Genomic DNA, 25,759 nt, shown 5'->3' with positions numbered 1-25,759 from the left:
GACATCATTCTCACCTGGGCAAGAAATAGGGAAGCTTAAAGCAGAGTTCCACCAATTTTCACATGTTCCTCTGATCCCAAAGCCCATCCGAAATACAGTCCTAAATGGATATTTTTTTCTTTTTTTGGCGGGGCATTTCTAAATACCTTTTTTTAATATATGTAGGTAGCACTTCCAGTCCTGGCCTTCTAGGCAATTTCATCATTAGGTGAGATCGGGAGGTGCATGCTGTGTTGCTAACTGCACCGAATCCCAAAAATACACAGGAGTGGGCTTCAGATGCCCACATCCTCGAAGACCGCTGCCTGCTTCCAAGGTCATTTAAGATACAAGTGCTGATTGGTCCTGTCCTGATCACATGCACACTCCCAAGAAAAAGAAAACCTCTCTAGCAAATACACACCAAACTGAGCATGTGCAGAGTGACTCCACACGATATGTCTGATCAGCAGATAAGAGGGGGGCAATGGAAGAAGTTAAGGATCAGAGAAGAGAGGATCAAACTGCATTTTTACACAATGCAGAGGATTAACCCCTTAGGTTCCACAGTGAGTATAACAAGCATGCTTTACTGCATATACAGACTGATTTTACTGTTGTAGGTTTTGTAACACTTCAAGGAATTTATCAAATGAATGTGAAGGTCTGCTTTAAGAAGTGCGATGAAGCTCCTTAAAGCTGTTCTAAAGGCTGAAGGTTTTTTTTACCTTCCTGCATGAAGGTAACGAACCTGTGTGCAGCTCCCCCCTAAGCACCCTAATAGTTACCTGAGCCCAATTTCAATCCAGCGATGTGCATGAGAGCAGAAGCTCTCCCGCATTTCTTCCTCCTCCTTGGTTAACACACAGTAGTGGGAGCCATTGGCTCCCGCTGCTGTCAATTTTTTTTGCTATTCTGTCTCTCAGTGTTACAATACACCTACCATTCGATTTTTAGATTTGTGAGTGGGCAAACATTCAAAATCAGCAGGAGATCAAATACTTATTTCCTTCACTGTATATAATCAAAACCCACAAAGTAGGCCAAACTATAAAATACAAGGGATGTTCAAGTCAAACTGGGACTTTTAATTTTACAGGTATAAAAAGGAATGCTAGCGTGACGGTACTACACACTGGCAAGTGTGTCCTATTACTAATAGACGGCGCACATGTCGCGGGCCAGTCCAGAGATCTTTAATCAAGATGGCAGACAACCATGTTAGTGCGTGCATGGAACAGTGTGTGGTGATTACGTTTCTTGTGAATGAAGGCATAAAACCAGTACGGTGATGAGACGCTCAGCCGCAGTAAGACATTTGAATGGTGTAAACGTTTCAAAGATGGCTGTACGTCCATCAGTGACGATCCCAGCTGTGGTGGTTCCCAGCCCACGGCAGTCACTCCTGTGAACATTCAGCACATCAAAAGTCTTATCCTGGATAATCAACGCATAACCTGTCATGAAATTACACAAGAGACAAATCTTTCTGTGGAAACAGTGAACACAATGATGAAGTGAAGTATGCTATCCTAGAACGGTTCAGGCGTACAAATCGTTTTATGTCGTAAACGCTGGGGAAAGTGTATAAATGTAGCAGGGGAGTATGTAGAAAATCAAATGCAGTTTCCACTCCTTAAAATTTGTTCTTTTAATATATAAACTCAAAAGTCCCAGTTTAACTTGAACACCCCTCATACATTTTTAAAAATGGTGTTAATTTTCCAGCTCTATCCTCATTGGGGAGAATGGGGATATAAAAGAATCAGTAGCCCTCCCCATTTCTTGTACATGGGGACACAAAGCTTGGGAAAATCTACCCGGAAGGGGGCAGAAAATTAAATTTTCCCAAACTCTTTCCAAAACTAAACAAATCTTGTCAAGCCCAGCTTAGTATATGCAAAACTTCATCTCAAATTTTAAGAAAACGTTGGCTGTTGCATTGTGACAAAATATCCCCTGTAAGATATAAAAAGAGGTGTCATAATAAATTCTTTCAATGTGTGGACAGGGGTCCCCTGTAATATATAAAAAGAGGTGTCATAGTAAATTCTTTCAATGTGTGGGCAGGGGTCCCCTGTAATATATAAAAAGAGGTGTCATAGTAAATTCTTTCAATGTGTGGACAGGGGTCCCCTGTAATATATAAAAAGAGGTGTCATAGTAAATTCTTTCAATGTGTGGACAGGGGTCTCCTGACTAACAGAATTGTGTATAAAATAACAGATAAAGCATCTTCCATGATACACAGAGAATCAACATGTGAGTGTTTGCCAAGACCATTTCCAACTTCAGGTCAAAAGCACAGTGTGTGAATGTAAATGACATCTCTGAAATCACTGCCGATGCCTAGAGGAAGCAGACAAAATGCTTCTTGTTCTACTATGAAGCAGCAACTTCATTCATTTCTAAATTCACCATCTCCCAGGAAACAGAATATCACACCAAAAAAAAAAAAAAAGAAACCACTATTTTCTGTGAAAAAGTCTACAGTGTAGAGAAGTTAACATTTGGTAACATCCTTTTCATACTCTCACTCTCATGGGATTGCTACCTGCCATTCATGTAACATTGGAAAGGAATGTGAGGCATAAGAACCTAAAGAATTATTAAACCACAACTAAAAATGTAATATATTGCAGCTTACCAATAATTAGATATGGTGGCTGCATTAGTTTTTTTTTCCTGTGTTTTCACATGGTGATCTGGCCAGTAACACCCCATTATATTCCCCGTCTCTGAATGAAGGAGCACAGGGGGCACTTTTGGACAGCAGCACTGTCAGGGTTAAGGAGAGCGTTAGATGGACTAGCACATTTAGATACACTAACAAACCGAAACCAAACTCCAGCACTGCAGTTACAGCTAGAATTCGTTTCCTTTTGGGAAAAAGGTTTTATGTAAATGAATAAAAGCTGACCATTGTAAGCACCCCTGTCAGTAGTAAATGGTTTGTCTCAACAGTCTTAACTGATATATTTGCAAGAGAGCTTGTTCTGTTGGAAAAACAACAGACTTACTGACCAAATCACCAGGTGAAAATAAGAAAAAGGAAAGCCTAAACAATAAAACTAGTGCAGCCACTACATCTAAAAAGTTGTAAGCTACAGTATAATAAATGTTTGCTTTTGGGTTTAATACCAATTTAAACCCAGAAATTTAACTGTTTCCTAAAACAGTTACATTCAAGGCATGCAATGAAGGATAACTGTCACAGTTGCCTGTGCTCTCAGACTTGAAATGGCTGGTGTCATAATTGATCACATGTGCATCACCATACCAACTGCAGATCTAACAGAGTCTACGATGGCAGCTTCTTTGGCTGTAATGAATTGGAGGATTTGGTTCAGCTTTAAGCAAATTTTAAGCGGAGTTCCACCCAAAAGGGGAAGTTCCACTTTAATGCATTGTCCCGTGCTCCCCATTAAGGTTTGGCACCTTTGGGAAGTGGGGGGGAAGCGGGTACCCAGATTTGACAGGTACCCTCTCCCACTTCCATCGCCTAGGCATTTGGAAGTGGAAGTTGCCCTCCCCGTAGTCTTCTGGGACACGTGACAGGTCCCAGAAGACTACGGGGCCATTCACAAAGCTGTCACAGCGGGCGCCAGAGACAGAAGATGGCCAGTGAAACCAGCGGTGGTGAGGACACCGCTGGACTGAGGGACAGGTAAGTGGCTGTATTTTAAAAGTCAGCAGCTACAGTTGTTGTAGCTGCTGTCTTTTTTTTTCAGCTGGAACTTCACTTTAAGAATAAATAGGTCCATACACACCTTATACAATTTGCATGACCATGCTATATACAGTATATGCAAAGCAATTTTTTCTGACTATGAAAATGAGGTCCTGCAGAAATATTTGACAACCACAAAAACTAGTTTTTACTATTTAACTCATTTTAGTTACATAAACTCCTCCATCCTAAGCACCTACTAGTGCTGATGGTCATACTGTATACGTCTTATAAGCACATCACCATCTAGTGACTAAAGAGGAGTAGCACAGCCCATTCAGAATAGAAGGGTGATAAGGGATGCAAGATTCCATATATATTTTGTGAGATTCAAACTTTAAAAAAATGGCATGCAGAACAGGAGAACTCTCATGCCTGCTGAACTAAAGCAAGAAAGGAAAAAGACAAGAAAAAAAGAGCAGGAAATACAAAGAGAGCAACATAAAGAAAGAAGAGAAAAAGAGGAAGGGAAAAAAGAAAATTGGGTAGATTGAAGACTGGTAGAAATTAGTGAACTGGGTCACATAAACCTCTCCCGGTCCTGAAGATATATTGGGCTTCTCTGTACTTCTCTGGGCAATGGAGATGTGTTAACACCAGGGAAATAACATTAGAAGAAAATAAAAATTCATACCTTGAGGGTCTACTTCTTTAGAAAGTTTTAAGGCATCTGAATTGGCAAGGTCTGTGTTTGCAGGTGTCACAGCAAGTATAAGGCAATTATCACGAGAGATAAACTGCATAATCATTTCTCGAATCTGAGATTCAATATCTGCAGGCTGGTCACCAACAGGCACTTTTGTGATGCCAGGTAAATCAACAAGGGTCAGATTCAACACTGCAAGAATAATGCATGAAGCCATAAAAATTAATATAAAAAGAAAAACTACAGAAAAACATATAAAGTGGCAAAATATTGCGTAACGACACAGAATGCCTTTAACTCATTACAAACATTTGATTTCTTACTCAAAGGAAAAAACTCATGTTTCATAATAAATAAATAAATAAAAAAAATATAATAATAATAATAAATATATATATATATATATATATATATATATATATATATATATATATAAAAACACATATTCTAAGTAATTTGACACTGGCAATATGAAAACTTAGGGCATACAGCACACTGTTTTTATACAGAAACACAAACATAGAAAAGCATTTCCTACTAGCATGATTGGTTCTCCCATTTCTTGATAAAATTCAAATAGCAAGATTCCCCTAAAGCAGGGTTTTTTTATGAGACTGTTCTTAAAATGGAACTAAAGGGAAAATCACGTGACTCTGTGGGTTTCCTCCGGGTACTCCGGTTTCCTCCCACACTCCAAAGACATGCTGGTAGGTTAATTAACTCCTGTCTAAATTGGCCCTAGTATATGAATGTAAGTTAGGGACCTTAGATCGTACGCCTCTTGAGGGTTAGGGACTGATGTGAATGTACAATATATATGTAAAGCGCTGCGTAAAATTGATGGCGCTATATAAGTACCTGAAATAAATAAATGCAACTTTTTATTTTTTTACCAACAACAAGGTTCTTTAACCTCCCTGATGGTATTTCCGAGTGTAGCTCGGGGTAAAGTTTCAGTACCACAAGCAGTAACCCAGAGCTACACCTGGGAATACTATGCAGCGCTGCTCCGGGATCTCTTCTTCACTTACCTTGTCCTGCGCTCCCGCGATGTGCCTCCTGCAGTGTTCCACGGCAATGTCCTCCGGCCGATGCCGGCATCCGTCTTCTGGGTTCCGTTCCCTGCGACGTCAGGACGTACAGGCACGGAACGGTAGGAAATTTTAAAAAAATGTGAAAAAGTGACATTCACTAAATACACTAAAATCACAGAGTAAAACATTACTGTATCAAAGCATTTCACACACATTTTGTCCCGAGTGCTTTGTCCTGTGCCCTGCCTGCATTTTTACTGTTCTTTCTGCCTGGAAACTGAGAAATGTCCATGGCGTCCAAAAAGCGTCCCTTTAGGTCAAAATCGGTTTTAGACCAGCTAGAGAACAGCGATAGTAAATCAGAACTACTTGCAGAATTGAGTGATAATGATTCGTGGGGAAATTCGTCATCAGACACTGAAAACGATTTTTCGACTTTGCTCAGTGATGTGCGAACTTGGCGCTATATTTCAAATTTCAGTGTTTTTAGTTTGATTATATTATTGAATTAAATTTATTGTTATATTATTTTTTATGAATATTTATTAAATTGTAATTTATGATTTTGTGTTTCAAATTTTAACATACCCGGGATGTTTACTAGACTCTTGTTCGGACATATTTCAGAGTTATTCCTAAGAATTATAGGCCTACAATAAAAAAAATACAAATTTCCATGCAAAAAAATGTATTGCTTTGAGCACAGAAATACTAAAATTATCAGACCACTAGGGAGGCTACTGCAGAAGTGACATGCAATGTGTCAGTGTGCAAGGATAAATGGCTCCCATGCAGTGACGTCTTCCAGCACCAGCCTAGGAAAATGGCTGAACAACGGCACCCAAAAGAAGCAGGTAGAATATGATGGCGTCAAACTGTTGGAGCAGAGTAGGTATTGCTTTGTTTAGTTCCACTTTAACAAACCAGTTTTTGTTCCACCTGTAACTTTTTTTTTTTTTTACCTGTTGACCCTGCTGTTATTTTTTAACTTCCTTTAACAGACCAAGCTGTCCAGCAAAAATGACAGAGAATTGAGACAAACAAAGTAAAAAAAAAATCTAAATACAGAAAATGAATGCAGAAACCATATCTGAGGAGTGATAATCTGCACTATACTACAGTTTTGGTTGTAGATACGCTTTAGGGCTCATCCTCACCTAAAGGGATGCCAATTAATAAGCTGTACTTTATAACAACAAATTGATTAGGTGATTAAAATGAAGACAGATCATTCCATACAGGAATCAGGGTGAGAAAGAACATAAGGTCAACTTATAGAAAAGTTGGGAAAATCCTTGCAATGTATAAAGTTGGGACTGCTTTTGCCTAAAAGGTATACAACGCTACAGAAAAATGTATATTGTATTGAACAAAAATTTGTTAGCTAATGTTTTACCAGATTACTCCAACTAAAATACCTATATTAAATACACATACCATTTGGTGAATATATCCTCAGATTGATAGGAATGGATGAAATTCCTTTATTTGTACCAGTTGTTCGATCTGTTTCTGCTTCAATTTCTAGGCGAACCTCATCAAAATCTGAAAACCTTTTTCCTTTACAATGTAGGAACTCAGCATATTCTGTAAGAAGGACAATGAAATGAGTTGTTAGTAACATTTTGATTTATCTTACATATCATGGATTAAAGCAAAAAAATAAATTATGCTTTGTTCCTAAATTCTAATCTGAACATAGCCTTAATTAGCTGCGCCTAATTGTGGAGGTCTTCATGTACAAAATGTAGTTACCAATATGTATATCTCTGTATACATGTACTGTATACTGAAATGAAAATGTAATATAGCCATTTCAGCTGTCAGATGCTGTTAACAAAAACAAATAACTTTGTAAAAGTGTTAAAATATGAGTGTTTCTGGGCTTTGGACATTCCAATATTAACATATTCCTAATAAGCAGTAAATAAGCTTTACCACAAACCCTCACTGTCAGGACGTACGGGGGATGGAATGGCGGGAAATTTGAAAATGACAAAAAAGTGACATTCACTAAAATCACATAGTATAACATTACTGTATCAAAGCATTTCACATACATTTTATCCCTAGTGCTTTGTCCTGTGCCCTGCCTGCATTTTTACTATTCTTTCTGCCTGGAAACTGAGAAATCTCCATGGAGTCCAAAAAGCATCCCTTTAGGTCAAAAGCGGTTTTAGACCAGCTAGAGAACAACGATAGTAAATTAGAACTACTTGTAGAATTGAGTGATAATGATTCGTGGGGAAATTCGTCATCAGACACTGAAAACGATTTTGCGACTAAGCTCAGTGATGTGCGAACTTGGCGCTATATTTCAAATTTCAGTGTTTTTGGTTTGATTATATTATTGATTATATTATTTTTTATAATTATTTATTAAATTATAATTTATGATTTCGTGTTTCAAGTTTTCTCATATCCGGGATGTTTACTAGACTCTTGTTCGGACAGATTTCACTGAGTTATTCCTAAAAATCACAGGCCTACAATAAAAAAAATACATATTTCCATGCAACAAAAATGTACCGCTTTGAGCACAGAAATATGGACATAATCAGACCGCTAGGGAGGTTAAAGATTAACTAAATCCAAAACCTTTTTTGGATAGTTTGGAGAAGGGTTAGAATGGGACACAGATGCCAGAAAAACCTGATTCAGCCCAGGGGTCCTGTAAGGAGGAATTTTTATTGTCTATAGATCTTCAAAAAGCATTTGACGAGATCTCTTGGTCTTATCTATTTACAGTTCTTGAATGCTGCAGATGTGGGCCTTGTCTCCTAGGGATTCCGCATACCCTATACTCCACACTGCTGGCTCAGGTATGAATGCAAGAGTTTATGTCTCAGCCAATACTGATTGCCCGTGGTACGAGATAGGGCTGGGCATTAATCTTAGCTTAATCTTTGCTATAGCTATAGAGAACCTCACAGTCACCATCGGGACCGATCCAGACATATATGGGGTGTGTTGCAGTTCTCAAATCAAAAATGTGCATTAATTACAGACCTTCAAACCCATCAAAATCCATGGCCCCGAGTGTAACTGTGCCTCCTGTTCTAGTAGATCACCTTAAAGAACATTTCCTCTTTAAATGGAATGATTCCCACATCCCATATTTAGGCATTCAACATACCTGCACCGTTAAACTGCAATACAAGTTCAACCCGATCAAGAAGTTGGAAGCTGACCTTAACAATGCTCTCTTCATAATCTATCTTGGCTGGGTAGGATTAATACTGTTGAATTGGCTCTGCTCCCATGTCTACTTTATTTTTTCCAGTTAGCACCCTTTTTTAGTACATATTGCTGATGTATAAGCAATTCTGTAACGTTGTTATTACAGTATTTCCTTTACATATCAATAAAAATGTTTGAAAGTAAAAAAAAAAAGGTTTTGCATTTAGTGCTACTTTAATTTTTTTTTTTTTTTATAACTGTCATCTGATGTTTTGACCTTCATTGTATATTGCTAAAAAAAATGTGACAAAAAAAAGGTGAAAAATGTTAATTGTTTGTAGGGCTGCAACTAATGATTATTTATACATTTTCAATGATTAGTTGGCCGATTATTGTTTCGATTAAAAACTTCAAAAAGTCTAGTGTATAATTTGGTTAATATGTAAAGCAATTTATTTTTGAATATCTATATGCAGTGATAAATAAAAATAACCAACTATATGATTAGGAACAAAATATGTAATCCATTCTGAGAATAGAAGAGATATATATACTATTAGAGGATGAATCTGGTACATAGCATCAGACTTCAAGAACAACATTTTTGCAGATTTTCAGACAAGACTGTATTATAATATTAAGCATGACAGGCTCCCTTGTCATAAGCAGACAGCTTGATACAAGCTGCTTGCTCCTGCTTTCACTTATGCTGTCCAAACACATTTTTTGTTCAAAAATTTTTGTTTTAAGAATGTTTGTACGATTTTCTAATTGTTAGTGGCGTCAAATCGACATTCATTTTCTACCACAGTGACGGGAAAATTCAAAGGAGCAAAATAAAAAACTTTTTTGGATGGAAAGAATTGTCGGACAGTGTACGTGATTTTCATTTAGAAATTACATTAATTTTAAAAATGAATATTAAAAGCAATTGAAATTTTAGAACGACATTTGTCCATTCATCAAATGTACAAAGGATTTTTGTATTTATATTCTTGTCTGAAAATCAGATTTAGTAGCAGCAGCAGCATGCTTTTTTTTATCACCTATCACGATGGGAGTTAAAAAAACAAAAAATAGCTCTTTATAGTACAAAAACAGCAGAGAATCACTAATATAAGAGGTTAATTAATATTGAGAAACAGTGAAAGTTATATATATATATATATATATATATATATATATATATATATATATACCCAGAAGTAGGATATACAGGGTATTTTAACTAGGAGTCAGACATGAAGCTACATGAAGGGTGGGGGGGATGAAAATCTTTTATATTAAAGTAGCACTAAAGACAGACTTTTTTTCATACATAAAATCATTTTAAATATCATGCACAATACTGGTAAACTTTTACTTTAAAATGTAATTGTAATGCCTTATATTACCTCCAGCCTATCAGCCTCCAGCTTCTCTGGGTTCAGATGCTGCTCTTCCCTGCACAAAGCCCTTAAAATGATTGGAAACTATGGATTTTTTTTTAAACGACAAACTTGTCATACTTACCTGCTCTGTGCAATGCTTTTGCACAGAGCAGCCCCAATTCTCTTCTGGGGCCCCCCACCAGTGCTTTTGTCTCCTCCTGCCTTCAGAGTGCCCTTATACTAAGCCGCAAAGTATAGTTTAGAGTGCCCCTATAGCAAATTAAAAAACCTTCTGCCTTTAGAATCACTTTAAATCACTTCCTTATCCTGCCCAGGACTAGATGTCCCATAAGGCATTGCTCCTCAAACATTCACAGTTTTCAGGCACTGACTTGTATGAATGGGGTACTGAGCTGTATATGTGCTGCACTGTGTATACTGACATGTATGAGCGGTGTACTGAGCTGTATATGTGCTGCACTGTGTATACTGACATGTATGAGCGGTGTACTGAGCTGTATATGTGCTGCACTGTTTATACTGACATGTATGAGCAGTATACTGAGCTGTATGTGTGCTGCATTGTGTATACTGACATGTATGAGCGGTGTACTGAGCTGTATATGTGCTGCACTGTGTATACTGACATGTATGAGCGGTGTACTGAGCTGTATATGTGCTGCACTGTGTATACTGACATGTATGAGCAGTATACTGAGCTGTATATGTGCTGCATTGTGTATACTGACATGTATGATCGGTATACTGAGCTGTATATGTGCTGCATTGTGTATACTGACATGTATGTGCGGTGTAATGAGCTATATGTGGGCTGCATTCTGTATACTGACATGTATGAGTGGTGTACTGAGCTGTATATGTGCTGCACTGTGTATACTGACATGCATGAGAGGTGTACTGAGCTGTATGTGTGCTGCACTGTATTTTCTGAGATGTAAACAAATAATGCAGGCCAACTAATCGGCTGACCAACTAATCAATTATGAAAATAGTTTCACTATTTTCACTATCGATAATAATCGATTATGGTGATTGGTTGTTTCAGCTCTAATTGTTTGGCTTCAAGGTGTAATTAAATATTACTATTAATATTACTAAGATTGTGTATAAAATGTGCTTATTTGCTTACTGCATACTAAAAGTGTTCAATAAATAAAAAAGAAAAATGGAAAAAAAAAGCTATATCTTTTTTAAATCTTTATATACAGTAACATGGCAATAAAACAATACAAGCATGTATGCAGCAAAATCAATATTGTCACTCAGTATGAAAAATTAATATATATGTAATATAGTTTACAGTCTAGCCTTGAATTGAATTTGACTTCACCTTAACGGCCCGTTCATACTGATCAGTTTTTTGGTATTTAGAAAGCAGAACACAATTGCATGAGAAAAGTATCACTTTAAATCCTATAGAACTCTTCACATCAAAGTGCTGCGGGTGCAGTAGAGTTTTAAATGTGCTGCATTTTTGGTGCATGTTTAAAAAGCGCACCAAAAGCACACCTCACTATTGAAATGAAAGAGAAACGCAACAAAAACACACAGCGGTTGTTTTTTTGGTGCACTTTTTGAGACACATGTTAATGCTTCACAGGTGCATGATTGGAGTCAGGCATCCAGAAAACACACCAAACATGCATCAAAAATGCACAAAAAAAATGCAGTGAAAACACTTTTTTTTTTTCAATGGAGCATTGTGCAAGGACCCCTAGTCCTTAATGAATCTCAAAGAGGACCTCCACTTCCAAACTGCACCCACCATCATCCTCTTCCCTCCACCCAGGCACTAAAACAATCACACTTAGAAGGTGAGGAAGCAGTACCTTCTTTGGTGGAACTCACTCCCATTTTCTCATTTCTCACCAAGGCAAAAATGATGTCCCCTCAGTTTGCCCCACCTTCCTTGACCAAAGCCTCCTGAGATACATGTCTTCTTAAACTCTGGATCATGCACATGCAAACATGGGAAGAACAGAAGCCCCAAGAAGAATCAGCTGCATGGAAGACAGCGCTGGACTTCATGGGCTGGTACGTATGTGTTTCCCAAGATCAGAAGTTACAAGTATCAGCCGTTATTGTTTGCCTTGGTAGGTGACATTCCTTTTCAATGTCTTTCCAATTAAGCAATGGAAGGGCTAAAGGGACACCATTACGGAGTTGTGCTTAAAATCTTAATCCAACCCGGTTTACCAGCATTTTGATGTATGCATAGGTTTTAAAGGATTTTTCCCCCCAAATCTTATTCCCAATCTTATTAAGAAAACTTTCTACCTATTTTGGAAGTGATGAGCTGGAGGACCAATGGACGTCTTGTCACAATACCAGAGCCACGAGGAAGAAAATCCCTAGAAAACAACATAAAATGAACTCCACATTTAAAGAAAATGAATAATCAAGCAGTATGTAGACTATGTACAGGTAGTCCCTGGGTTACAAACAAGATAGGTTCTGTAGCTTTGTTCTTAAGTTGAATTTGTATGTAAATTGGAATAGGTACATTTTTTAAGTGTAACTTCAGCCAAAAGTTTTTTGGATAGCATAGGGAAGGGTTAACACCCCCGTAATGTTTGTTTTGCTGCCTGTGCCCCTGTTCAGAAGATTTCACCTCAATTTCTGTCCCTGTGACAGTCAGATACTGAACATTTTAGTTTGTTGTAGAAACAAGGATCGGGGATAAAGCTTCAGTGGAGACACCTTTTTTCCCATGATAACACTTACAGGAGTGATTTTCCCTTCCTAGGAGTAGATTTCCTCTCACTTCCTGTTGTCTCTCTCCATTTGTAAGTATGTAAGTCGGATGTATGTAATTCAGGGACTGCCTGTACTGATCTGTAAATGTGAGGATCTGCATTGCATTATAAATAGGTCATATGAAGTACTCAGTAGTAAAACAATCAGGAAAGCCGACACTTAAAGGGAACCTGCGCCCAAACTATGTGCATTAAAGTGGTTGTAAACACTTACATATGCAGAAGGAATAAAACAGGAGAGCACTGGCCTAGTGCAACATCCCAGATAACTGTTTATTAAAACGTGGATAAAATATTATACTTACGAACAAGTGGTGACAAATCGCATATAGACAGACAGTCACAAGATGCACTAATCCACAATGAGCCAAAGACCCTGAAATCAATGAAGTTTAATTTAGGGGCCAATCCAGCTGATGCATTTCAAGGGTAACCCTCTTCCTCTGGCTCTGAGGAATAAGGTTACCCTCGAAACGTGTCAGCGGATTTGGCCCCTAGATGGCACTTCATTGATTTCACGGTCTTTGGCTCGTTGTGGATTAATGCAGCTTGTGACTGGCTATCTATATGCGATCTGTCACCACTTGTTCGTGAGTATAACATTTTATCCATGTTCTCACCTCTTCACGCTGGCCGAACGCAAATGTGCGGCCTCCCAGCGTCTGGGCCTAGATGCCGAGCAGCCGCACACTTGCGTTCTATTAAAAAAAGAACATATGTGCTGAGAGCGTGTGCCCTGCGCGTTCCCAGCACACATGTCCGGTACTCACAGAAAGGTCCCGATCTCCTCTTTAGATTGGGACCTTTCCCGATCATGTGACCGTTGTGTCATGGTGGTCACATGACCCTAAACCCCACCCCGCTTCCCGGCTCCCCGCCTTCCCGGGAGGCATCGGCACGAAGGGGTTAATAAACAATTATATGGGACATTGCGGATATTGCACTACGTCAGTGCGCTCTTGTTTTATTGTTTCTGCAGTTACATCTGGACTCCCCTTGTCCTATATGAGAGCTGCAAGGCTTGGCCCACTCGTTGGAGTTTTGTACACATCTGAGTTTCTCCGAATATCTCTGTTCCTAGCCTTCCATGCCCATGTGCAGGAGCTTTTGACATTATTAAACTCTTACATATACCTAGTGAAGTGACTGGCCTCAGGTGATACACAGAGATGAAACAAATCCTCCTCCATAAGTTATACCTGTTTATCTGTAGTTTTCTCTTCTCCACATCCATTCAAAGTGCTGAATTTATAAAACCTGTTTGAAAGCTTAGAAAAAAGGTGGTGGAGGGCTGAAATTACTGTACACTAAGCAGAAGAAACATGCCCCCGCCCCTCACATGGCTCACAGGAATAGAGCTAAGACTCTCCCCTGTCACCTTTTTTCTCTTGGAGTCAGGAAAACTTGCCAAAAGTGTCTGAAACTGATAACAGAAGAACAAGGAAGCAGACAGAGATGACACTTAGTGTTCTTAACTACTTGCCCTCCAGAGGATTTACACCCTTCCTGACCAGGCCATTGTTTGCATTATGGTGCTGCGTTACTTTAACTGACAACTGCGTGGTCATGCAATGCTGAACTCAAATGAAATGTATGTCCTTTTTTTCCCACAAATAGAGCTTTCTTTCAGTGGTATTTGATCGCCTGTGCGTTTTTTAATTTTTTGTGCTATAAAAAAAAAAGACTGACACTTTTGAGAAAACAACAATATTTTTTACTTTTTGCTATTAAACATGTTCAGTAAAAAATGTTAAAAATCAAATTTCATAATAAATTTAGCCCAAAATGTATTCTGCTACATGTCTTTGCTAAAAAAAATCCCAATACGTGTAAATTAATTGGTTTACGTGAAAGTTATAGTGTTTACACTGGGCAGGAAGGGGTTAACATGTGGGGCGATCAAAGGATTAACTGTGTGCTGTTTAACATTATGTGCTGTGTGTGTGATTCACTGTAAGCACACTGCTTTGTATGGCTGCGCTATGCAGAGCCATACAAAGCAATGTGCAGGAGCTGACAGGGGAGAGAACTGTATTGTTTACATACAGTTCTCTCCCACCGTTGGTATACTCAACGATCACCGGGTGCTGGCAAGTAATCACTGGCCACGAACCGGTGTTTGACAGCCGAGGCCACAAACGGCACAGAAATCTCTGTCCTAATTCTTGAGCAGCTTATATCACATGGTCTCTGACTACCAGGGGATCTGTGAATCTGTGAGTGCTTTATGCTATTAGAGACATTGTTTTCTTCCAAATATTGTTGCCCCCATGTGCACATATAATTACAAACTAAACTCAGAAAAATCTATCTAAAGGAAAAAAGAATGTCTTTCATACTTATTTCTTTTAACTCAAGCAACATTTAGCCTAGCAACTAACTAAAAAGTACCTTTCTGTTGACTTACCATAACATGGTGCATCATCCTGGCTAAAAGTCCAACTGCTCAACAGCAGTGATGGATACAGTTTAACCGCTTCCCCGCAACCCTATTACTGCAAGGCATAAGTGCTCACCACTAAGTCACTGTGCTATATATATATATATACAGTGGCTTAGTGGTTAGCACTTATGCCTTGCAGTAATTGGGTTGTGGGTTCGATTCCCAACCATGGCGCCTCCTGCATGGAGTTTGCATGTTCTCCCTGTGTTCATGTGGGTTTCCTCCAGGTACTCCGGTTTCCACCCACACTCCAAAGACATGCTGGTAGGTTAATTGGCTCCTGTCTAAATTGTCCTAGTTTCATCCCTGGCCTTGCAAGATCTCCTGCATAGTAGGGGTTGGGGAAAGACCTGGCAACCTACCCACCCTGTAAAAACAATTGCTAAGAGAATTCATGGAAAAAGTCGCTTACAAGTGACGGTCCATGCAATCGCCAAGAGTCGGATATGACTGAATGGATGGATAGATAGAGATATATGTGATTTGCATTTCTGGTTAGGGAGTGTGTGTGCCACCTAAAACGTGCCGCCATTGGCAGCTAAGCATGCCAATCACCAGGTCCCGGACGGACCAGTACCCAGCGATTGCTGTGCAAAGCTGACAGGGGAGAGGCCAGTATATACCGCCATTTGTAGACACTATAACTTTCATGTACACCAATTAATTTACACGTATTGGGATTTTTTCTAGCAAAGACATGTAGCAGAATACATTTTTGGCCTAAATTTCTGTAGAAATTAGTTTTTTTTTTTACTGGATAGGTTTTAAAGCAAAAAGTCAAAATATTGTTTTATTTTTCAAAATTGTCGGGGTTTTTCGTTTATAGCACAAAAACTTAAAAACACAAAGGCGATCAAACACCAGCGAAAGAAAGCTCTATTTGTGGGGAAAAAAGGACATACCGTAAATTTTATTTGGGTGCAGCATTGCATGACTGCGCAATTGTCAGTTAAAGTAATTGCAAAAAATAGCCTGTCAGGAAGGGGGTAAATCCTCTGGAGGGCAAGTGGTTAAAGTATACAATAGATGAGGATTATTTAACAACAACAAATCCATTTACACTTAGAAGAGAATCGTGTTGCATAAATAAACTTCAATGAAAAAAATAAATTCATGAAACTCATTTGCTTGTGAACTGCAAGTCAGTGACATCAAATATAACCAAGGAATGAATGCTTCTATTGATGCAAAGATAGGAGAAACCAACTATTTTGTAGAGATAATCAAGCCATTCAGAAGAAAGAGTAATTCTACCAGAAAAGACAAATTCATTGCTAGATTGCTTGGTTGAAAAGAAGTGAACGATGATGTAGAAGAAGAAACGTGAATGTCTCAGAACACATGTGCCTAAACCATTGACTACAGCAAAGCAACTTACTGTTACATGCACTTCTATAGGGAAAATAATAAATTCCATAATCATTAGCTCTAACAAAGCAAAAAACAAACAGATCAGTAGACCATCCACACAATGTAATGACAAACTAAATGTAAACAAATTATACAAAATATGTTGAATACACAAATTATACAAAATATGTTGAATACACAGAGGACTATATAATGAAACATGCTATGCACATAAAACCATTATTCTTGATTTACATCACAGTTTCTCAGCCAGGGGTACAGATACCCCTTTGTATACTTTTGCCTATTAACACTGATAGAGATTCTGTGTAGAGCCCTACAGAACCGACAGTGCACACTCCACATGTGTTTATCTGCTGCTTCTCTGTTAACAAGACACAGGGACTTTATTATAGAGAAAAGACATAGAGTTTAACCATAAATGTAGCTACAAACTTACAAACACTGCCATCTACTGGTTGAAAAAGATATATCTACTGAATAGATAGTTGTTGCATAAAATACATGAACAACGTATTCCAACAAGCACATTATATACAAAACCATGAGGATAAACTTCTGAAGCTGGCCATACACTGACTGAAATACATCCGGTTCAGCAGGAACTGCCTGAATTTTGATCAGTGTGTGGCAGTCCCCACTTGACATAAGTCAATTGTTTGGTCAACTTTTGCTGAAGGAATGTGTTGGACATTTTTCCCCGATTAGCAGCTGCAGCCAATCAGCTGTAGTTGCTGATCGGTGTATTCTTACTGCTGTCAGAATACAATGGTCCAGCTGGGGGATTCCTACATCCACCTCGTTTGTGTGGATGAATCAGTTTTTTGTTTCATCCAGCCTTCTGGCTGAATGACAAAAAATGAACATTGTATTTAGAGTATAAAGCAGTGAATGTGTCATTTACTAAACATTCACTGCAGGTGAATTAAAGTGGTAGTAAAGGTTAAACAAAACCGTGCAAGGTAAAGACATAATGTGCTAGTATGCAATGCATACTAATACATACTAACCACTTGCCTACTGGGCACCCCCCCACCCCCCACACACACACACTTCCTGCCCAGGCCAATTTCAGCTTTCAGCACTGCTGCACTTTGAATGACAATTGCACGGTCATGCAACATATGACATTTTTTTCACACAGATAGAGCTTTCTTTTAGTGGTATTTACTCGCCGCTGGGTGTTTTATTTTTTGAACTATAAACAAAAAAAGAGCAAAACATTTGAGAAAAAAAAAAAAAGTTTTCTTTGTTTCTATTATAAAATTTTGCAAACAGGTAATTTTTCCTTCACGATGTGCATTGATGAGGCTGCACTGATAGGCAGCACTGATGGGTACTGATAAGGCGGCGCTGATGCGGCGGCACTGGTGGGCATTGATGAGGATGCACTGATAGGCGGTACTGATGGGCACTGACTGGAAACACTGACAGATGGCACTGCTGGACACTGACGGGCGGCACTGCTGGGGACACTGCTGGGAACTGATGGGTGACATTGCTGGGCGCCATTGCTGGGCACTGATAATCAGTGCCCTGATTATCACTGCAGATCTCCCGTCACATTTGCCAGTTATCGGCAGTACTTTCCTCACGCTGTGACAGCGGGAAAAAAGTGCTGCAGATAACTGGCAACTGTATTTACATTTTGATCTGCTGTGTCATTGGATTTGGATTAGGAAAAAGGCCAATCACAGTGGTCTTTTACCTAACCACATGAACAGCTGTGTCCGTAGGACACAGAGATCATCGACAGCACTGGGTGCGCACCACTGGGGCGCGTTCTGGGAGGACGTCCATGGACTCCCTCCCAGAATTGGACAACCACGCTGTAGCCGTCTTAACATCTATGTAGATCTGTAGAGAACCCATTTCTGTCATTCACTCAGCTGATCAGTGTGTTCCAGCCATAAATCATTGGCTGGGATCAGGGGCAGACTGACCATTCAAGCACTCAGGCACTGCCCGGGGGCCCCATGAAATGTCCCTGGTACCTTTTTTATAGGCTTTTTTGAATGTGGGCAAGGACACAGGGGCCCCATGACCCCCTATTGCCAGGGGGCCCCATGAGTTGTCAGTCTGCCCCTGGCTGGGATCCACTGATCAGCTTGTGCTGTAGTGATTGACAGCACAGCCAGGGTGACAGGTGCACTTGCCCCCCACCAAGAAGAGCTGGACCACGTACATGTACAGTACATGAACCGCTGCCGCAGGGCCATTCTATCACAGTATATCTACGGTAGGCAGTCTTAATGTGGTTATAAAAAAGATTTAAGAAAAAAATCATAAAAACTCTATTGGGAAATGAGAACAGCCAGATTGTAAATCTCTTAAAACGGAGCTCCACCCAAAAGAGGAAGTTCCACTTTAAGGACTGCTCCCCCACTCCCCATTAAGGATTGGCACCTTTGGGGAGCGGGTACCCGAATTTGACAGATACCCGCTCCCACTTCCGCCTAGGCGATCGGAAACGGAAGGTGTCCTCCCTCCCTGTAGTCTTTTGGGACACGTGACAGGTCCCAGAAGACTACAGGACCATTCAGGAAGAACAGTGCTACTCGCGCATGTGCAGTGGGTACCCGGCTGTGAAGCCGCAAGCTATCACAGCTGGGTGCCCACACTGAAGATGCTGGCCTTCTGGAATACAGGACAGCCGGTGAAACAAGCTGTTGGGGGCACACCACGGGACCGAGGGACAGATAAATGGCTGTTTTTTACAGTTCTTGTAGCTGCTGACATTAATTTTTTGATAGGTTGAGTGGAACTCAAAATGCCCAGTTCATTCTATAACTGTTTTATGCTAAAATTCAAGCTCAACTCCAAGCTAAAAATGTTATCTTGTTAAAAGGTCCGCCAGGTGTTATAAAAACATACAAACAAAAAAAACTACTCAGGCTGCAATACTCACCTTCAGTCCAGAGCTGTCATCCTGCAGTGCCTTTTCTTTGCCACGTTCTCAGTCTTTCAGGTTGAATGGCAGCCATTATGTTCCCTTCATTCACACATCAACGCCATCATGTCACTGCAGGTTATGGACTGTGTAGCCCAGATAAGATGAAGAGGATCCTGCAACATTATATGGCCAGCCTAAAGACCTCAGGAAAGGTGGGCATTAAAAAAAATGTAATGGAATCAATCAAAAAAATGAATTGGAATCACAGTATATTCCCCACAGTTCTTTTTTTCTGCCTCTAGATGCTCTCTATGACCAGCATCCTTCAATCTACTTCCTCTTCCATCCCCATCCTGCGACTAGGCAGAAAAAGGAGAGATAGCTCAGTGATGACCTCATCTCTCCTCCAATCAGCAAGCTTCTTGTCAGCACAAACTGACTGGCTCTTTGTACTGTGTATTCCTTTCAGGGATTGCAAGGGCCTGATATCAAGTCAAATGCAGGTGCTTACAATGCTTGCATTTAAAAAAAATATATACTGAAAGTGGTTGTAAACCTCAGACAAGAAATATGGACAAAGCTTATCCCTCTATAATGTGTGTTATTCCTGTCTGCTGCCTCGTTCCTCTGCTATCAGCATGAATCACTTCGGACAAGTTTTCCTGACACCAAGAGAAAAATGGTGACAGGAGAGGGACCAGCAGAATGGCAGCCTTAGCTCTGTTCCTGTGAGCTGTGTGGAGGGGGTGTGTCCATTCCTTCCAATCAGTTCTCAGAGCTTTTCTCACTGGGCTCTCCAGAGTGTATCTCTCCACCTCCTTTTTCTGAACTCTCAGACAAGCTTTAAAAAACTGGATTTTGAACAGGTGTGGAGACAAAAAGGCTACAAATAAACAGGTACAACCTACGTAGAAGGATTTGTTTCATTTTTGTGTATCACCTGAGGCCAGTCACTTCACCAGGTATATGTAAGGGTTTACAACCACTTTAACCCCTTGACGCCTAAGGGTAAAACAAATCTTAAAGCCTAAGTAAAATTTTACAACTTTGACATGTGTTCGTAAAACCGTACATATCATCACAACTACTTTGTACATCCAGGTGGATTACAGCTTGTTTTTTTCAGGACAAATTGGGCTTTCATTTGGTGGCAAATGGTAATGGATATCTCCTGATTTTTTTTTTAATCAAAGGAAAATTGGCCCAAAATAGTAAAATAAAATATAATTTTTTTAAATTTAGCTGTGTATTTCTTGTTACTACCATAACCTACCATCAAAGAACAACCCAAAATAAATTCTCCAGCTCTCGACGATGCCAGTGATACCATATATGTGTATGTTATTTGTACCTGTACTACAGCTCAGAAACAATAATGCGCATTTTGTTTTTTACCTAAAACATACTGACACAAACTGACACTGATATAAATTTTTTTAAAATCCTGACCTTCGACCCTGACCTTTGAACCTGACCTTAACCCAGACACTAACCCTGGCACTGAACTAGATCAAACCTTGATCTAGACTTTTTTTTTAAGTTATCTTTTTTATTTTTACAAACAGTTTTTTTTGTTTCTCTCTGCAAGGAGAGAGACATACAATGTATTTCTCTCCTCCATTCAGAGAGAAAAAAAAACAAGGGGGGCGGTCTTCACAGTGACTGATCCCTGTGATAGCCAATCAGAGGCTGACCCGGAATCGGGAGTATCATTAGAACGGTACCCGGGGCTCTCAGTGACGCTCTGGTCCTTGTGCTGGGAGCGCGCTGTGCTGCGCACTCCCAGCACAAAGACAAGTATGCAAAGATGCGGCCCCACGGAAAAAAGCCCAGTTCTGTAAAGCCGCATATTTGTGTGATTCCGGCGTCAAGGGGTTAAAGATGTATTCATAAGTACAGCGCTGCATTAATTTGTGTCTTTTATATCTGCCTAGAGTTCAGCTTTATGGTTCAACTCCAGCCAAAACATTGTGTTTACTTTTGGACAGATTGAAGAGGAGTTAGATCAGCAATGGGCAAACTACGGCCCGGCGGACCTTTTAATCCGGCCCGCGGAGCTAGGCTCCCGCTAGGCTCCTCTCTCAGTCCGCCCTGAAGACCGGTGTAGCATGAAAATCTGTCTCCTATGAGGATCTATCCCCCTCGACGTATCTGCGCATGTGCCGGAGATCGCCGATCGGCTGCTAATGCCTGAAACTGACACATGCGCAGATACGTCGAGGGGGACAGATCCTCATAGGAGACAGATTTTCATGCTACACCGGAACGGCGCGGGAACACGGCGAGAGGAACGCGTGGAGCAAAGGTAAGTGAATTGACACAGGGGGGACTTGGGGACTTAATATGGGGGATGAATTAATATGGGGAATGAATTACTATAGGGGGGATGAATTACTATATGGGGGATGAATTACTATATGGGGGATGAATTACTATGCTTACTATGGGGGAATAGTACTATACTTACTATGGATGACACATACACATCATTCATCTACTCTTGGTCCGGCCCCCGGGTCCAATATATGAACCTATTGCGGCCCTCAAGTCAAAAAGTTTGCCCACCCCTGGGTTAGATCTTCCATCAAGTTTTTCCTGCTGTCTCTGTTCTCTAGGGGAGACTTCTCACTACTTAAAGATGGAAAGCAATTACAAATCTTTCCAAAACAGACAAAGAAAAAACACATTTTAGTAGCGAAAGGGTTAGACGTTCTGCTTTTATTACTGTCTGTACCATCCCATCCTGGTGACAACCCTGCATCCTGGTGATAACCCTGGTGAGGGGAGTCACAGGGCAGGAAATAAGTAGAGAATATCACTAATTGATCACAGACAGAAATGATGACATCTGCCAATTTTCTTTCTACTGAAGAGATAATCTTTCTGCAAACAACCCAGGACACGTCAGGTGCCTGGTCCCCCTCTGTGTTCTCTGATCCCATTGCCCACTCCTAAATCATGGTGGACATAGGAAGAAACCACTGCATGAAGCAGGGGACCATTCAGCTGACATAGCCAGAATCTCAGCTATTCAGCAGAGTGGCAGGAGAGGTAAGACTTCTACTCTTCGCAGGAAGGACACTTTAATAGGTTTTTACATTTTTTAAATTGGTTTCTTAATTTTGAATTGCCATAAAGACTAAAATTTGAAATTGGAACTGAAGGCAATATTTTTTACCATTTTGGATAAAGTAAGAGAGTGTTATGACCCTGGTTAGTTTTTTTTTTGCCATCTGTGTCCCTTTGGGTAGACTTCCCTTCACTTCCTGTTAAGAAGCCACAAAAAGAATTGAGGGAAATCTATGGTAATCACAAGAACTAGTGTCCCCATTTAAAGATTTCCCCACTATTCCTGTTCTGGATTTTCTTTCACTTTTGGTGATAGCAGTCATTGGGACAAATAGAAAAAGGGAATCTCCCTAAGGCTAGGTTCACACCTATGCAGTTTGCGTTTGATCTGTTTCTGCAGTGCTTTTTGCGTTTTTGCAAATGCATTTTGACACTTTATTAATACGTTTTGCGGGTTTTTTTTCCAACTTGTTGCTGGGCAATTAAAATGCAAAACGCATCAAAAATGCATCAAAAGTGCATCTGCAGCGTCTCCATTGAAGTCTATAGAATCAAAAATGCAACGTTTTGCATTTAAAAAAGTCCCTGACCCTTTCCAAAAAAATGCACCGGGTGAAAACACAGATGTGAACCTGTCCCATAGGAAATCATGTTACATGGACTGCTGTGCGTTTCTGCAAAACGCAGCGGAAAACGCATAGGTGTGAACCTAGACTAACAGGACCGCAGACACTAATAAATCCCTAACAGGTGTTCTGATTCCCTCTCAACTCCAAAATTATAAAAAAAAATGCCTTCTGTTATACTTGAAGCATCAACCACTGCAGATGACTGTCAGTGACATACTTCACACTGCACTTTTCACAAGTTAAAACCAAAAACAAGCTACACAGGATCTCCAAATTTGACCCTTGCACACCAACCAGCATGAATGCCTTCTATAGAAATGGATGTACATGGCTGTGTACCAGTGGAGTAGATGAAGGTGGAAGTCAGTGGGAGTCTGAACCCTCTTCCCCCCCCCCAGAGGAGAGTTGACAACCATCCCTGCAGCCCTCGAAGTTTCCACTCGCCTGCGAGTGGAAATAAAGTGGGGGTGAACACAGGGGTGGACTGACAACTCATGGGGCCCCCGGGCAATAGGGGATCATGGGGCCCCTGTGTCCTTGCCCAAACTCAAAAAAGCCTATGAAAAAGGTACCAGGGGCACGTTATGGGGCCCCCTACTGACCCCGGGCCCTCGGGCAGTGCCCGAGTTTCCAAATGGTCAGTCCGCCCCTGGGTGAGCAGTGTCGAGCCTAGGGGAGTGTGGGAGGGGTGACAGTGGGGTCGGTGACAAGCAGCGATCTCCTGTATGGCTTGCAATGAAGCAGCTGGAAGCTGCAGGTGAGAGAGGAGTTGAGGCAGCTTCCAGCTTCTTCATTGAAAGCCATACAGGAGATTGTTGCTTGTCTCTGCCCCCACCGCTGCACAGAACACACCTGATTGTTCTGTTTTCTTTCTGCCCCCCCCCCCCCCCCCCCCCCCCGTGTTCTTCTCAGTGCCTAGCCCCACCCTCCATCCTTTGCACTAATAGGAGAAGAGAGGAGAGACTGGGTCTGCTCTACTTCCCCCTGTGTCTGCCCACACTCCAGTCTGTGCAGCTTCAGAGGATGTGCGGGTGGGAAATTGAACACACAGTAGCTGACAGCTCTGACACATCTGAATGAGTCCTGTGAGTCTGACCTCCCTTCCTTCCACCCATCCCTCCTTTCCTTCCACCCACCCCTCCCTTCCTTCCACCCATCCCTCCCTTCCTTCCACCCACCCCTGCCTTCCTTCCACCAACCTTTTCTTCCTTCCACCCATCCCTCCCTTCCATCCACCCCTTCCTTCCTTCCATTCACCCACCCACCCTTCCATCCACCCCTCCCTTCCTTCCATTCACCCACCCACCCTTCCATCCACCCCTCCCTTCCTTCCATTCACCCACCCACCCTTCCATCCACCCCTTCCTTCCTTCTTTCCATCCACCTCTTCCTTCCTTCCACCCACGCCTTCTACCCTTCCTTTCTTTCACTCATCCCTTCCTTCCACCCAACCCTTCCTTCCTTCCACCTACCCCTGCCTTCCTTCCACCCACCCCTCCCTTCTTTCCACCCACCCCTACCTCCCTTACTTCCTTCCACCTACCCCTTCTTCCCCCCTTCTTTCAAGGGGGAGGGGTTGGTGTGTGTTGGGGGGGCAGTTAAAGCTGCGAGCTGACCCCCCCTGCAGCCACACAATGCTCCCCTACAGCCCCGCCCTCTCACCTGCCCACGAAGTTCTCCAGCACTGAACTCTTCCCGGCACTCTGCCCGCCCACCACGGCTATCTGCGGCAGGTCCAGGTGGCAGCTCTGCCCGATGGCGCTGAAAGCGTCCTGTAGCCGGTTCACCAGAGGAATCAGTTCCTGCATCTCCCGGTTGCCCATCGTAGGAAGTTTGTGGTCGGTCACCAGAGCCGCCTATCCTCCCCGGTACAAAGATCGCACGGAGCTGTGTGCTCGGAGGTTCGGCGCTGCAGCTCTGCTCTGTATGCAGACACCAGCCTATCTCCCCCCCCCCCGTTCCGCCTACAGCCACCGATCCGCGCCGGACGCTGTCTCTGGTGCTGGAGAAGACAGACGGAGCATGCGCACTGAGTTCCCCTCGCTTTTATACCAAACAGGAAGGTTACTCTACAAGGAATTACATATATAATATGATTCTACATCTAGATCTGCATTTATTAACCATTGCCCTCCAGAGGATTAACCCCCCCTGACCAGCCCATTTTTTGCAATATGGCGCTGCATTACTTTGGCAATTGCGCGGTCATGCAATGCTGCACTCAAACTTATGTCCTTTTTTTCCCACAAATAGAGCTTTCTTTTGGTGGTACTTGATCACCTGTGTGGTTTTTATTTTTTGCACTATAAACAAAAAACGACTGCCAATTTTGAGAAAAAAACAATTTTTACTTTTTGCTATAAAACATATACAGTAAAAATATTTAAAAAATCTAATTTCGTCATAAATTAAGGACAAAATGTATTCTGCTACATGTCTTTGCTAAAAAAATCCCAATATGTATTCATTAATTGGTTTACATGAAGGTTATAGCGTTTACAAATGGCGGTATATATACTGGAATTGTTTTTTTTTTTTTAGCTAGTAATGGCGGCGATCAGGGACTTATAGCGGGTTAACTTCTGGGTGATTAAAGGGTTAACTGTGTGCTGTTTCACTACTATGTGCTGTGTGTGTG

The 25,759-nt window shown here is 41.1% G+C and overlaps 1 protein-coding gene across 1 annotated transcript in view; it reads right to left on the bottom strand.

The window, feature by feature from the left end:
• DNM3 (dynamin 3) overlaps positions 1-25,064 on the bottom strand; it is a 421,129-nt gene extending 396,065 nt beyond the window's left edge. The window contains exons 1-4 of the mRNA XM_089668875.1: positions 24,784-25,064; positions 12,238-12,311; positions 6,827-6,976; positions 4,344-4,547 (exon numbers count right to left, since the gene is read on the bottom strand). Of these exons, the coding sequence (XP_089525001.1) occupies positions 4,344-4,547; positions 6,827-6,976; positions 12,238-12,311; positions 24,784-24,944 (589 nt within the window). The 5' untranslated portion in view covers positions 24,945-25,064. The remainder of the gene's footprint in view (positions 1-4,343; positions 4,548-6,826; positions 6,977-12,237; positions 12,312-24,783) is intronic.
• Between the last annotated feature and the right edge of the window lie 695 nt (positions 25,065-25,759).

Source organism: Staurois parvus, unplaced genomic scaffold (genome assembly GCF_062004578.1).
Source record: "Staurois parvus isolate SC_StPar_1 unplaced genomic scaffold, SC_StPar_1.0 ptg000066l, whole genome shotgun sequence".
NCBI lineage: Eukaryota > Metazoa > Chordata > Amphibia > Anura > Ranidae > Staurois > Staurois parvus.
The sequence above is the reverse complement of the archived record's forward strand: the minus strand, read 5'-3'. Positions and strand labels throughout refer to the sequence as shown.